The sequence below is a fragment of the Elgaria multicarinata genome, chromosome 6 (assembly GCF_023053635.1).
Source record: "Elgaria multicarinata webbii isolate HBS135686 ecotype San Diego chromosome 6, rElgMul1.1.pri, whole genome shotgun sequence".
NCBI classification, from domain to species: Eukaryota; Metazoa; Chordata; class Lepidosauria; order Squamata; family Anguidae; genus Elgaria; species Elgaria multicarinata.
In genome coordinates, this window is record NC_086176.1 from 108,803,286 (window position 1) to 108,819,304 (window position 16,019).

General features: G+C 44.1%; 1 protein-coding gene across 1 annotated transcript in view; it reads left to right on the forward strand.

The window, feature by feature from the left end:
- The first annotated feature begins 3,862 nt into the window (after nucleotides 1–3,862).
- Nucleotides 3,863–16,019, forward strand: part of SMAD7 (SMAD family member 7) — a 52,724-nt gene continuing 40,567 nt past the window's right edge. Inside the window, exons 1-2 of the mRNA XM_063128263.1 lie at nucleotides 3,863–5,862; nucleotides 7,763–7,816. Coding sequence (XP_062984333.1) covers nucleotides 5,121–5,862; nucleotides 7,763–7,816 — 796 coding nt within the window. The 5' untranslated portion in view covers nucleotides 3,863–5,120. The remainder of the gene's footprint in view (nucleotides 5,863–7,762; nucleotides 7,817–16,019) is intronic.

Genomic DNA, 16,019 nt, shown 5'->3' on the forward strand with positions numbered 1-16,019 from the left:
GAGTTTCCTTAAGTCCCATTGAAGCCATATGAAAAACCTCTAGAATTACTCTGTGACCAAAAGTTTAGACAGCATCCAGAGATTTAAACATCATACAAGGGAATCACATACACGTCTATTCAGAAATAAATCCTATTGAGTATATCAGGTAAACAGGTATAAGATTGTAGTCATAGAATCATAGAATAGTAGAGTTGGAAGGGACCTACAAGGCCATCGAGTCCAACCCCCTGCTCAATGCAGGAATCCACCCTAAAGAATACCTGACAGATGCTTGTCCAGCTGCCTCTTGAAGGCCTCTAGTGTGGGAGAGCCCACAACCTCCCTAGGTAACTGGTTCCATTGTCGTACTGCTCTAACAGTCAGGAAGTTTTTCCTGATGTCCAGCTGGAATCTGGCTTCCTGTAACTAGAGTCCATTATTCCGTGTCCTGCACTCTGGGAGGATTGAGAAGAGATCCGGGCCCTCCTCTGTGTGACAACTTTTTAAGTATTTAAAGAGTGCTATCATCTCTCCCCTCAATCTTCTCTTCTCCAGACTAAGCATGCCCAGTTCTTTCAGTCTCTCTTCATAGGGCTTTGTTTCCAGACCCCTGATCATCCTGGTTGCCCTCCTCTGAACACGTCTCCAGCTTGTCTACGTCCTTCTTGAATTGTGGAGCCCAGAACTGGACACAATACTCTAGATGAGGCCTAACCAGGGCCAAATAGAGAGCAACCAGTACCTCACGCGATTTGGAAGCTATACTTCTATTAATGCAGCCCAAACATTTGTCATTTTTGCAGCCATATCGCACTGTTGGCTCATATTCAGCTCAAAGTCTCAAAGTCCAATTGATTTCAGTGGGAAAGATGAGAGCAAATGCTTAATTCTCAGGGCTGGGCAGAGGGGGGCCAGGGGGGCCAGTTGGCATGGCCCTATGATTTTGAGGGAGCCTACTCCGAGTCCCCCTGGGCAAAGTTGCTTGTTGTTGATGATGAATTTGCCCAAAGAAAAGAACGTAAAGCATTTCTGAAGGTGAAGGTCTTATATACATCTTGGATAAAAGTGCTTGCCATGACCTTGCTTATAAATCGTTCTAGTTCATATGTATTTAGAACTGATTAAAAAAATACTTAATGATCAGTTTGAAATGGGGCCTACATTTCCTATCTGGTCCGGGCCTATTACCAGCTTTGCCCGGCCCTGTTAATTCTGTCACTGAAAAGAAAAGGTGTCTGCAAGAGCATTTGCACATACGCATCTCTGGTTACCCTTCTCTCACTCTCTCAATGTCCTCATTTTATAATAACAAAGAATCTTGTGGCACCTTAAAGACTAACAATTTATTCTGTTAGTTTTACCCTACCCAGTGCCTGTTTACCCTACCCTGTGCCTGTTTGCATTCTCTTCCCCTCCTTATTGTTTTATTATGATTTTATTAGAATGTAAGCCTATGCGGCAGGGTCTTGCTATTTACTGTTTTACTCTGTACAGCACCATGTACATTGATGGTGCTATATAAATAAATAAATAATAATAATAATAATAATTCTGGCAAATGCTTTTGTGCCAGGATGTTTGTGCCATCAGCGACAACTGCATTGTGATGACCACTGTTAATAGTGTGATTGTCACTGTCAGTATTTTCTGCATTGAATTCCCTTCTGATTTCACTGTTTACAATTCTCTCTCTCCCTTTCCCAGTATGTACTGTATATAAAGCTGAAACTCTCCATAATACTCCATATATCTGATGAGGTGGGCTATAGTCCATGAAAGTTTATGCCGGAATAAATTTGTTAGCCTTTGAAATGCCACAAGACACTTTGCTATTCTTTCTGCAAAAGACTGACATGGCTAGCCTCTGGAATATATATAATAACAGCGCTTCACACTTTAAGAGTGTTTGGAGCATTTCACATGCAATATTCTAAGGTAGATTATTATTTTGATTTTGCAGACAGAGGAACCGAGACTGAAAGTATAGCACGGGGTGGGCACCCTACGAACTTTCAGATTTGTTGGACTACAATTCCCATCATCCATCACCATTGGCTATGCTGGCTGGGCTTGATGGGAGTTGTAGTCCAACAGCATCTGGAGGGTCACAAATTGCCCATCTCTGGTATAGCAACTTGCATCCCTAGCAAGCTCCTGGGAAACATTAATTTGTACTGGAGACATCTTCATTTACAACTTAATGTTTTAAGTTGCAATCCTATGCACTAGGAACTATCACATTCAGCCTGAAGAAGGGTTCTGTTGAACTCAAAAGTTTGCACATTAAAAATTGTATTAGTGCTTTTTTAGACGATTGCACTGCTGCTGGCTTTTATCTTGGTTCCTACTTCAGTTTTATTCTATTTTAAACGTATGGTTTTTATATTATGTTTTACTATGTCATAGTATTTTGAGTTTTGTTTGTGAACCATCCAGGGAACTTTGGCTATTGGGTGGTACAGGAATGTAATAAATAAAGGAATAAATTCTTTTGTGACCTTTTTAGTTAATCCCCCTACAAGTATTATGCTACTGTTCCCTTTTGATTCCCGGCATCCCTCTCCCCCAGTGGGCCAACATGGTGGCCTCCACACACGGAACACAGCGGGGCTCGCTTCTGAATAAGCGTGCCTAGGCCTGGGGCATATGTCACTTATTGCAGCAGGAGCTTTCAAACGTACCATGTAAAAGCTTGCGTGTCTGGCGGGGGCGGGGCGGCAACGGCGGGTGGGGGTGGGGGAGAGGTATAAGAAAATGCCTTTTCTCTAAGACATCTTCTAAAGCACCAGGTTATATAGATGGTGCCAAATACATGCACCAGCAAAAGCAGCAATCGTAGTTCCCGTGGTAGCAATAGCAGTGGCTTCATTCGGTGCGGTTTGCAGCCTCATCTATCTAAGCATGACTTCGCACATAATTTCAATTAGCGTTTTTTCCATTCTCAAATTATTCTACTAATCATGTACAGTTTCCAACGGCCGCCGTTTGAAGATCATCCTATTTTAAAAAATATCTTACTTCCATTATTATTATTATTATTATTATTATTATTATTATTATTATTATTATTATTATTATTATTAAATTTTCCTGGAGACTTCCTGAAAACCTTTCCAGCTTTATTCCTTCCCTCCTCCTCTTTTCCCCGTCCTCCACCTCCCCCCCCACCTCGCTTCGCCTCCCCAGACTTCAGGAATTAAAAAAAAATCGCTTTCAGAAACCCGATGCCTCCTTTGCGCAATACAATCGCTGTGGTTTTTTTTTAAATAAAAAAGCGACAGGGTGTCTAGACGCCCACGTGATAAAAGGCGCGCGGGGCGGGGGGGGGGTTGCCTGGGCAGGGCAGCGCTGCTGCGCAGTCTGGAAGCCACCGAGGCCGGCGAGGGAACGAGGAGAAGGAGGAGGAGACGGAGGCTGGCTGGAGAGGAGGGACCAAAGGCGAGCGTAGCCCCGAGACCCCCGCAGCCAGGCGCACCGGGGATCTGCTGGGGGACCCCCACCCCGTCCCTTCTGGCTGAGCTCTCGCCCCCCTCTTAATATTTTTGTACCTAAAAGAAAAGACATTAAAAGGGCCGGGAGAGGAGGGCAGGGAACCTGGTCGGCTCCCCAAGGAAGGAAGGAAGGAGGAGGAGAGAGGGCGCGAGCAACCTCTCCTTCTGCGTTGGAAAAGGAAGAAGGGAGCGGAAAAAGCAAGGCAAAAACAAAACCTAGCCAAAAAAGAGAGAGAGAGGAGAGAGAGAGAGAAAAAAAAAAGAACCAGCCCGGGCGAAAAGAGCTGGGTGGATTCTCTCACCCCCCCTCCCCACCCGGCTCTCCGCCCTCCTTCTCCCTTTCGGCTGTGTGTGTGTGTGTGTGTGTGCGCGAGTGCGTGGAGAGAAGCGATGCAGAAACTGGAAGGAGGAGGCGCAGCAGCGGCAGGAGGACGGCGAATTGCACACCCAGCCGCCGGAGGAAGGAGCTGAGAGCTGCATTGCTCCAGAGACGGAGGGGCTGGCGACACTTCCAGCCTCCTGTCATTAAAAAGATCATCCTCGGTCAACTTCTCACTGCTTCCTTTCTCCCCCCCTTTTAATTATTATTACTATCCTCGTCGTCCTTTCCTCCCCTCCCCTCCCCTCTCCTCTCCCGCTCGCTCGCTCGCTTTCCCCTCCTTCTTTCCTACCTCCCTCCCCCTCCCCAAAAGAAGAAGGGGAAAAAAAGGGGGGGCCCGCTGGGTGGAACTTTGATTTCGCGTCTCGAAACTCCCCCGTCTGGGAAAAGGAATCCAGCGAGCAGCCAGGAGGCCGTCTCGAAGGAGAAGCAGCGGCAGAGAGATCAAAGCGCTTGAGGAAGGGCGAGACAGACGCCTCCTGGGAGCAACCGGATCAAGGTGCTGCTGGTGGCTGCGCCGGAGATACAAGAGGTCTGTCCGCGCAATGCTTGCTTTCCGAAGAAGAAACACACACGCAAATAAAAGCTGATCTCAGGACGGAAAGGAGCGGGCTTTTAAGAATCTTTGGATGCGTTTCTGCCCTTGCTGTGGATTCTGATTTGCTTCGATCACAGCTTTTTTCTTCTTTTCTGCAAAACGTCCAAACCCAAATTCTTCTCGACAATTCTTTTTTTTTTTTTTTGGCGTGTGCGGCTCGACCTCCCCATCGCCTTTCTAAATACGATTTTGCCCCCCCCCCCCCCGCTCCCGGCGTCTGAACCTTTCCTTTCGGCTGGATTTAGCACCTACTTTGGATCACCAGGGATCTAAAATCTTGTGCCTTTGGGCTTCTGCAATATATTTTTGCTTTGTTTTGGAGGAGGGGGGCTTAAGGGAGAAAACAACCCTCACCATCATCCGCAACCTGATAGTTTGCTTCTGTTTGAACCACCCCAGAAGAAAATATTTCCATCTCCTGTGTTGTTCCTGTTTTTTTTTTGGTTTTTTTTGAGGGGGGGTATTATCCTGATACCCTTCCCCCCCCTCTTTTGCTCCACTGGTTTTTTTTTCCCTAGTGGGGGGGAGAGAAAGCCCACGCACTTCCTTTAAATAAACTGTAGGGATTCTCTCCCCCCCCCTTGTGGATTTAGAAGGATTTTTGAAGAGGGCGAAACGAGAAGGAGAGACGAAGGGGGAATTAAACCCAAGCCGTTTAAGAGACTGGCGTATGCTTCAGATTGCCTTGGCTGCTTCTGCACCGGTTCCACCAGCATCAGCAACAGCAGCGCGGCCGCCGCCGCCGCCGCCATCAGCATTCGTCCTCTGTTCCCACTTCATCCCAATCATTTCAGGCTGCTTATACTGGCTGCCTGGACTCGGATCCCGGATTCTTCATGAGTTGCGGACGACATGCCCGTTTTTTAGCCGGGGAACCTTCTTCTCGTCCCGCATGTTCAGGACCAAACGATCGGTGCTCGTCCGAAGACTCTGGCGGAGCCGTGCGCCCGGCGGGGAGGAGGAAGGCGGCGAACTTGGAGAAGGAGCCGCGGACAGCCGGGCGCATGGGACCGGGGGTGGAGGCGGCGGCGGCGGCGGAGGTAGCCGGGGCTGCTGCATGGGCAAGTCGGGGAAACTCGCCAAGGCACACATCGGATCGGAGGCTGAATTGAAAGCGCTGACCCACTCGGTGCTGAAGAGGCTGAAGGAGAAGCACTTGGAGGGCCTCCTACAAGCCGTGGAGTCCCGGGGAGGCACTAGGACCTCTTGCCTCCTGTTGCCCAGCAAGGTGGACTCCAAGCTGGGTCAGCACTGGTACTCTCTCCCTCTACTGCTGTGTAAAGTCTTTCGGTGGCCCGATCTCAGGCATTGTTCGGAAGTCAAGAGGTTATGTTGCTGTGAATCCTATGGGAAAACTCACCCGGACTTGGTCTGCTGCAACCCTTACCACCTCAGCAGGCTCTGTGAACTAGGTAGGCACAAACTTTATTCTCTCCCCTCCCCCTACCCCCAAGGCTGCATCTTGTACTGCATCGGTGTGTTCTGTCCATGTGTCTATATGTGTGTGTGTGTGTGTGTGTGTACGTTTTGCACGGTCAAAAAAATAAAATAATGGAGACAGTCTGCCTTCATCACTTTGGGATTGTTCTTCCTGGTGGTGTGGATCGGATCCGGAGGCAGTTCCTTGCACCAGGCAACTTCCAGTATTTATGTCCCATTGGGGAATGTTACGTTATGTTCTGGGTTGAAGGGGCCAATCATTTTGAGACCAGGGACCTAATTTTCGACAGTGCACGACATCAAAGCGTACACCTGTCAATTACACTTTTTTTTTTGTCGTATAAAGACCCAAGTTTTGACGCACCACCGAAGCAAGAGAAACTTCCCATACGGTCTGCATGTTCGTCTTAAGAAAAAAATAAGGGAAGAAAAGTAAATACATTTTTTTTTTAAAAAAAAAGCAATATTAAAACAGGATTCCCAGGGGGAGTTTTAATTTTAGCTTTAATAGAACTCGGGGGTGTGGTGGAGAGAGTGAGTTTGCATGTGATTAACATCGGGCAGCCTTTCGATTTGCAAACCTGCTGAATTCTGCGTGTTTGTGTATACGTTTTAAGTTACTGTAGGTCTACAATTAAGGGAAGCCAGTAATGGAGGAGCGAATGAAGCCTGCAATGTAATATTAGAATGTTTTTCTGCAAAAAAAGAAAAAGAAAAACCACAGAAAAATCTGGGGCATTGTTTTAAGTGATCAGGATCTGACAGCCAACATTCTTCAAATGATACACGTTTGCCCAGTGTGGATTTTGCATTATGCAAAGAAGCTGTAGTGCACCGTGCATGAATAAAAAAGATCTGATTGGTTTTGGAAAATCCATCCCCGGATCTTCTGTTTTAATACACAAATCTCCAGTCAGCCTGAGGTTTGCAAAAGTAATCCTGGCTAGTTGTCCTCAGTATTCCCCCACTCAGCCCTCCTTTGCCTCTATAATATAAAAGAGAACACATAATTTCCAGGCAGGAGTTTGCAATGTTGCTTCCTTCCCTCCTCCTACCAAGCTGCCTCTTGGTTTACAAATTGGGAGGGGAGGGGGGGGAAGAGAGAGAAAGAGAAAATCTCGGACAGCATGCATGAAAATGTCAGTGCAAACTTTTCTCTTTTTAATTGAAGTTCAGTCTGTATTGAGGGGTGGGTGGGGGGTAAGATAAATGCTGTGGCATGTTTTAAGCCCCTTTAAGTGACTCCCCCTCCCTGGTCTTAAGAAGCTAAACGCTTTACTCTCCCCCTTCCCCCGGCCCCGTTTTCCTGTCTTCCTCCCCTGAAAACATTGCAATCGCTTGCAAACTTTGGCATAGTTTGGTGTATTAAGAAAACCATCCACTGTGCAGGCTGCTTTGCAGGAATTGGGGGCGGGGGGGGAGGAGGAGTGGGCTTAAGTGGGAGGAAAATGTGAGTCCGAATGGTGTGTCTCTGCCTCTTTTCTCCCCCTCTTCCCTTCCCCTGGCTTTCTGCGAAATGTTAAATGTGCATGCAGCTAGCTAGCCTGGGATTATCAGGGAGCCGGGATCAGTTGGTGATTTCCAGAGCTGGAGTGTTCAGCCCAGCCAAAGAGGCCCCGGTCGAGACAGCCAGAAGAGTAGATAGCACAGAGACTGGCGCCAGCCCGGGCCCTTTGTTTATCTGACAGTTAAATATCAAGGCAATCGCCGCCTGGCCTGCCCTGCCTCCAACCCCCAGAGCTAAGACAAACAGTTTTGCTACAAGAATGCCACTGTTATCATAAGTTCCTATCTTTTCTTCCCCCCCTTCTTCTTCTCCCTCTCTCTTCTCATGGCTCTGCTTTTATTTTCTCTGTATTTTTCTAATTTCAGAGTCTCCTCCTCCACCCTACTCCAGATACCCAATGGATTTTCTCAAACCAACTGGTAAGTAGGCTGTTTTTAAACAAACCAAATTTTTTGGGATGGGAAACTTGAGAACTGAGATTCTTTTGGGTCCTGCATTGCCATAACCCCTTTTTATTCTTTTGTATTATTATTTATTATTATTATTGATTCACTGGTTTATTTGGCTTTTTCAGCTCTTATTTGCTGCCAGCTTTTGTAACACTCCTACATAGTTAATCATGAGCAATTCTCATTAAGATAAGTGGGATTTATTCCTTCGTAAGTGTGGACGCTGGGATTTTAGCCTTTGTTCTTAAAACCTATCAGACTTTACAGGAATCCTGCAGCTGATTTTGTAAGTCTGCCTTCCTTACTTGAAAGTAAAGTTCCTTTCAAGTCAACAGGGCTTTTTTTCCAGTCTGACTGAGAATTAAATATATTTGTGTGTAAGTCCCAACACCAGAAGTTCCGTAGGACAAAGCAATTGATTTTCACCTGCTCCTGGGCATATTTACTCAGAAGTAAGATCAACTGAGTTCAGTGAAATTGACTTCCAAGTTAAGTATGCATAGGATTATAACCCAAATTTCCCAACCTCTTTAAAAAACAGTAAGATGTAAAATTCTATTTACGTTGCAAATAGAAAACACATGGCTTCACATCATTCTAATATTTTGCCCATAATGTTAAGAGGATCAGCAAAAGGAGCACTAGGAACCTATTTATATTTAATTGATGAATAATGGAATTAGTGCATTTCAAGTAATGTGGGTTTCCTCAAATGTTCTATTCGGTATTTAATTTCCCTTATTTTTATAATCCTCTATAGTTTAGCACAAATAGACTCTAAAGAAAAATTACGAAGAGGCACATAAGATGTTTTTAGCACAGTTCTCTCTGCATGCTTGTTGGTTGTAATTGGGTGGCAGCGTGCCAGGGCAGAAGCCCGTTCGAGGCTGGCACCAAACGCTGTTGTGGTTGTCTGCATAAACTTTTGGCTGGCAGCAGGCTCACCCTCTGCTAGATAAATAGGCTGGCATTGTGGAAAAGAGATGGGGGGGAGGTTAGTGAAAATTTTCGTATCTCTCCCGAAGATTAATGAACCATAACACAGATTGCAGAGCAGTTGTGTTTATTGATTATATCCTGATCGTCAGGCAAGTCAGTAAGTTACTGTGCTTAAGAATAGACTTCTTTGTAAAGGACCAACTTCAGGCTGCAACTAACCTCTCCCATCAGCTCTCCCCCAACATCCCAAAACAGCAACTAGGGTTAATTATTTAGTCCTCTGAATCTGGTTAGTTTCATAAATTTAAACATGATTAATCTCTAGGGTTATGAAGTGTAACTATTTGTCTTTTCAGAAGTTCAGCCAGTCTTTGATTCCAGTTTAGGCTTTCAGCTCCTTATAGGTAGGGACCTTTGTAAAGTGCAATGTGAGATCTGGTGTGGTGTAGATTGCATCAGGAAGTCTCTGGTTTCAGTGTTGCCTCTGCCATGAATTCACTAGGAGGTCTCTTAGGCAATCCTCTCTCACTCAGCCTCAGTCTCCCTAACTGCAATAGGGGGGCAAAGAATACTGACTTCCCTTAACAAGATCGTTAGAAGAATTACATCAAGATAACACATGCAAACCACTTTGACCACTTGAAAGCACCACAGAAATGCAAAGTATTGTAATTGGTAATAATTTGATCTAGTGGCCTATTGTCTTTGTGCCATGTATCTTATTTTGTGCCCTGACATTTATCTCTCTTTTGGGCCATAGTCCAGTGCAGGAAGGAAACATAATTGAACACAGTGGTTCTTCTTACTTCTGAGTAAAAATGCATTGCATGAGTTGCCTGTTATCTTACTTGCATTTGCTTTCAAAAGGGAGGCTCCCCCCACCCCCACCCCCCCCCACCGTAACACATGTGAGTAATATAGGTTTATGGCTTACGCAAGCAGGCCAAATTGTCTATTAACTGAACAGGGTTGCAAAGGGATAAAATACTTTTTACATTAGATAATATTACAAGGCTTTACAGTCCTTGTAGCATACTATTTATGACTTGCTTTAACAAGTAATAGTGAATAGTTTCTGATAGACCCACACCACTCCAAGGATAACAGAGAGACTTGTGGTACCTCGAAGACTAACTGATTTATCCTGGCATAATCTTTTGTGGGTACAGCATGAAGTCTGATGAAGTGGGCAAAGTCCACAAAAGCTTATGCCAGAAGAGATTGGTTAGTCTTTAAGGTGCCACAAGTCTCTTGGTTTTGCTGCAACAGAATAACAAAGCAAGTTCCCAATATTCTTTCACATTGTAGTGTGAACAAGAAACAGATCCCAAGATGGGATTGCATAAGGAGCAGGAGCTTTGCTTGATGGCTGAGGTCACTCGGGGGCAAAGAGCAGGTTTTACCCCCCCCCACCTCAATGGCATCTTCAAAGGTACTCCTTTATTTTCTCCCATATAAGTGAATGGGTGCCATTAATTCCTGTGGGAAAAAGGAAAGCACCTGCTCTTAAGCCCTGGTGTTGACACTTACTGATAGGAATCCTGCAGGCTCTTCCTACGCATACAGTGTCACATGGTGATGTTACTTTTGCTGGTTGTTTCACTGAGCATCTCTGCTGTAATAGATGGCATAATAAGAACATAACAAGAGTCATGTTGGATCAGACCAAAGGCCTATCTAGTCCAGCATTCTGTTCACACAGGTGCCCAGCCAGCTGCCTGTGGGAAACCCACAAGTATTGCATGAGTACAATAGCACCCTTCTGTTCATGTTCCCCAGCAACTGCCCCTGATATTGGAGGTAGCATAGTAGCGAATTCAGTGGAGACTGACCTGAGAGACCTGGATTCAGATTACTGATGAATGGGCCTTGGGCAAGTCACTGTCCTTCATCCTCAGTTTCTCTGTTTGTAAAGCAGAAAACCACTTATTTATCCTGCTTTTCAGATCAATGTTGTCTCTGGCTCCTTTCGCTAAAATTATGAGAGTCTCTGCTACAACCTTACAAACTAAAGCCAAAAAAACACATAAGGGAAGGAGAGTGGAAGGGACATAGATCAGTTTGATGATTCCTGAACAAACTCCCCTTGCTGTTGGTCTTGGCTTGGATAGAGGTACTGCAATGGACCCAGGTGCCTTTGTTCCTTTAGCTCAGGGATGGACAAAAAGTAGATTAGGATCTATTAGTTGTTCTCTGGGTGATTTGCAGTAGATCACCAAGGATTTGTGACTCCCGAAGTGTTTATAACTATAGTAGCAACTCCCTGCTAAAATGAAGAAAACTGGGGTGGGGGGGGAGCAGGAATGGCTTTTTGTGTGAAAAGACTGTGATCTTAATTCTGATAATGGAAAATAAAATTCGTAGCCTGAGATTCACTTAGAGGTGCCTTGTTCTATAATTCTAAGTGTGTGTCCGCCTCTCTTTCTGAGCCACTATTTTACATGTGGCTCCATTCAGTGGATCTTGGGATTCTAGGGTGGATGGCGGGTCCCAAGAAGATCCTGTAAACTTGAAGTGTGCCCACTCTTCACTTCTGCAGTCCGGGGGCAATTGGACTAGAGTGTTCTTTCTGGCAATGAGTGAGGAACCAAGCTCCCTATAGCTTCTTCTCTGGCTGATGGAGGGGACCAGACTGCATTTCCACTTGAAATGAAGTTCCTCCCAATGCCCCTGGGACCTCTGGCCAAGTGTACCATTCAAGTGTGCAGTCTAAATGACAAATAAGGGTTACCTGTCTGTAACTTTCAGAGTTACGTTGCCTGACCCCCTGCTTACTTGCTCTGAAGTGACACCCACCCCCTAAGTTCAATCAGGCTTACTCCCAAGGTACCCCAAAAACACCTGCTTGGACAAATGTTCCACTAAAGCCAGTGAGACTTACTTCCAAGTAAAGTTCTTTGGATTGGGGTGTTAAGATTTTTATTCTTTTTTTTTGTTTGTTTATTTATTTATTCCTTATTGCTGCCTCTGTTACACAGACCTAAGGGAATCTGGAAAGAGTGCTGAATAGCTGGCATTAATGTAGCTGTTGGAAAGAATGGTTTAGGGTCTGCCATTTGGTTTCCGGTAAAGATGCTAGGATAAATCTATTAGCAGAAGTTTAAACATCCAGTCTGCCGTTGCCAGGGCCTCATTCTCAGTTGGTGGAGTGATATATTTATTCATTAGCAAGTGTTGACACAAGGTAGCAAAACTGTGTGTAAACAGAGAAAGCCACAAAACTTGAATGTGCCATTTTGAAAGGGAAAGTTCTCTGTATCGGCCAATGGGAAGTGATTAATGGAGCCAGTCGGAAATGTGAAAAAAAAAGAAGACCTCAGTTGCTCAAACCAAAGCCCCCCTCCCCTCCTGGAAGTTCATTTGGCAGTCGAACTCTGACTATTGTAGCACGTGGAACTACGGAGACAAAAATATCCCATAAGTCTGTCATTGCAGGTGGTTATTACAACCTCTGACTCCTATTTAACTTCCTGTTTAATCAAGGCCATTGTGAGGAGAGAGAGTGAGTGAGTGAGTGATGTATAGTGTCTGTATATCACTTGTATGTTTCTGCTGTGAATGTAAGTTTCCCCACATTCCTAAACCTCAAAGTTAAATATTGTTTGCTTGAAACTCCGTAGATGAGGGAATCTTCGTATGAAGTAAATTTCAAGCCTTTCTGTACTTTTTTTAGCTGGGCCATTTGGGGTCGGGATAGAACTATTCATAGTTTAGAGTTGCACAGTATTTTTCATCAGTTCATATGGGAAGGTAGATGCTTCTCTTTTGGTTATAGAGCAATATTAACCAAAGAAAGGGAAATGTTGATTGTTGTTTAGACTAGCCTTCCCCAACCTGGTGCCCTCCAGATATTTTGGACCACAGCTACTAGCATTCCTGACAGTTGCCCATGCTGAATGGAGCTGTTAAGGTTTGAAGCCCAAAACGTGTGTGTGTGTGTGTGGGGACCAGGTTCAGGAAGGTTGCCTAGATAGATGGCAGTCTGTTAATAGCAAAGAAGTTTCTAAGGGTGCCAGAGACAATGTGTAGGTTTACTGACCTATACTAGCATTCATTTTTAAAAAAACGTTTTGAGCTCACACTGATATGGAAAAAAGTTTGAAGCTATGTGCTAGAGGCTCAGAAACATGAAGGCCAGGAAAAACAGCTCTTCATCTATATATATTTTCAAAAGCCCAGTCTAGCAGTGTTCTTTTCACGCTTGAGATTAGCAACTCCAAAATGGGAACATCAGAGAATAAATACATGTCCAGCAGTTGTGACTTAATTGACCTTTATGGGTGGGCAAATAATATATATATAGGTTACCTGTTGCCCTCTGTATGAAGGCTATGAATCCTTTCCCTTTTCCCCTCCTTCTTACCACAGTATTTTTTTTCTGCGTAAAGGAGATGCTTGATAGGTCTGGTTTCGCTTACCATAGTGCTGCAGGCACTCTGGCTCTTCCTCATAGACTGGCTCTTAGTCAAGGGAAGGAATAAGTTGGGTCAGGGCAGCATCATGGCGTGAGAAACTGGACTTGCTGAACTTTTGTATGTCGAAATTTTTTTAAATGGAGGGGTAGATCTGTTTTGTGAGGTCTTTGTGGAACAGGATGCTGATCAAGATGGCTGCTTGTGGTCTCTTCAGAGGGGAAGTACATCTAGTTGGGCAGGTTAATAGTAACAATTGTGAGCTATAACATGAGATAATGTTTAAATACCAGTCAAGGTCAGGATGGTCCAAATATTGAATGAGGAAAACTTCAGGAAAATGATCTCATCTGTTAGAATCAACAAGTAGTGTTATTTCTCTTGACAGTAAATTTATTTATTTCATTTCATTTCTATGCTGCCAGTAGCCAAAGATCTCTGGGCAGTTCACAAAAAATTGAATCATTACCTTTGCAGTAATTCATGGTAGAAATAACATTTTTTTAAAAAAAATCTTTTATGATCCAGCACTCAAGGGCCAGACCTAGCTCCTCCCCCCACAGCTTTAAATGGAAATCAGGCCCCATTGGAAATTCTAGATCAGAGCTTTCCAAACTTTTCATGTTGGTGACACACTTTTTAGACATGCATCATTTTGCGACACAGTAATTCAGTTTTACTAGCAAACCGGAGGTTAAACTAACGCCTTATAAGAGATACAGACAAATACATAAATTGTAATACGTTCGCGCGACACACCTATCCACTGCAGGCGACACACTAACATGTCGCGACACACAGTTTGGAAAGCTCTGGTCTAGATCATGTTGGTGTTCAGGAATTTGAAACCTTTTTCCAGCCCTGCTCTTGACATGGCCACTTTGACATCAGGAATTGCATTTGGAAGACCAATATGCTTGGATCCTGTGCAGTTGATTTGAATTGGATATGCTTGTGAAATGACCTTCCTGATCAAGGCTTCACATAGGCTTTGTAAAAAAATAATTTAGGGATCCTTAGATCAACCTAATAAGATATGCAAATATGTACTTTTAGACAAGTTTTACAGAGAGGTTAGGTAAGGCAAAGAAGTGAATCAGCAATGCTATGCATGGCTGTCAAGACAGTAGAAGTGTTAATTCATATTAGTAGAGGGTTCTCAGAGTGGGTGGGGAGAGAAGTTGGCACTGTGAGTTCCACATGATGGTATGAGGCACCCAGTTGGAATCTGGTGGGTGAAACCGCAGCAGATCTACACACACACCAATGTCGCTTGATTTATTTTTCTGTGCTTGATTACTCTAGAATATTTCAAGTGGTATGAAAGTTCTGTTTGTGTTGTTAGGTCCTGTGATAGTACATTCACACATGCAGACCATCACTTGATATTGCAGTGATCATGTGAACTCAACCCGCCCTGAGTTTTTGGAAGCAGATGGTGCTGTCCAAGGAATTCTAGACCAGTATGCACACTACTTTTAAAAATATGTACTACTAAAAAATGTAGCAAAAGTGTATATATGTGCATAGGTACTTGCAACAAGGAAAATCAAAATGAATCCATTATGTGGCACCGTATACCTCAATTTGATTTTGAAGGTGAAAATTTTAAAAAGACCATCACTTTTTGGAGCTACTGATTCAAGCAGCAATTTTGTTTTGGGAATTGGATAAGTGGGAAGGTTCATGAATGCAAACGGTAGTGGAACTACCTGAACTCCAGAGTAGGGAAATGGGATACCCATAATAGTATTTCAAGTCTCTGCCAGTCTTTGAAGAGTAGAGCCAAAATTACTTCAAAATAGTTCACTGGGAGAGGAAGCTGTAGATAGCTTTGACATAAAAGAGGTCAAATCAAGTAAGTGTTTGTGAATAGTAGTGCAGTTAGAAGGAATTCTGTTGATGGAATTCTCTAGAGCAGCCTTCCCCAACCTGGTGCCCTCCAGATGTTTTGGACTAGTTTGAGGCAGGCTGATCTGTTTAACTGAATTTTTACATAATAGAGTTACTTTATCCAAACTATTAGCTACCTTTTCAGCGTCTTCTTGTTTGTGCAACAGAGTGCTGTCTGTCTTTTTATTTATCTATCACCTTTGCATCCTGGCCTTCCATTTAGCCCAGGGTGATGTATATAACAGTCCCATTTTATCTTTGCAGCAGCTCTGTGAACTAGGTTAGCCTGAAAAAGGATGACTGACCCACCCACAATTGTCCAGTTTGCTTCCTGGCTGAGCAGGGGTTCTTATCCCTGTTCTCCCTTGTCCAAATTCAATGCATATCCACTGCACCACTCTTCCAAAAAACTAACTGTAATTCGATGATGATGATGATGATGATAATAGTAATAATAATGATGATGATGTGCTTAAAAAAACTGGGTCAGGTATTCACATTTGTTTCATTTTAGTCCGTCTGGGTTAAAAGAGTATGGTCTATTATCCAACTCTTTTATTCACATTGCTGTCCTCTGTGTCTTCCTCCCACTTTACCTTTGGAGATCCTCTTTCTTCCCTTTTTCCCTAGAGGTTTACACATAGCAATGTTGTCTCCGGTACTGGAAAGGGCATCTTGGGTCTCTGTTAGCAGCGTGACCCACGGCCCTAAATCAGATGATTCCAAACTCTACTAGGCAAGAAGTATCAGAATTAGGGTTAGCCACACATTTTATAAAGTGACAGGGGCTTCATTTTGACATGGGGGCTGAAAATTGTACAATGTGCGGTTGGGAACATATTGTAGGCCTTAATACCTTAAGCTCTCCGTGTCCAGGTTCACACAAAACACTTAAGCCAGAATTCCATAAAACCCTGGCCTACTGTTCA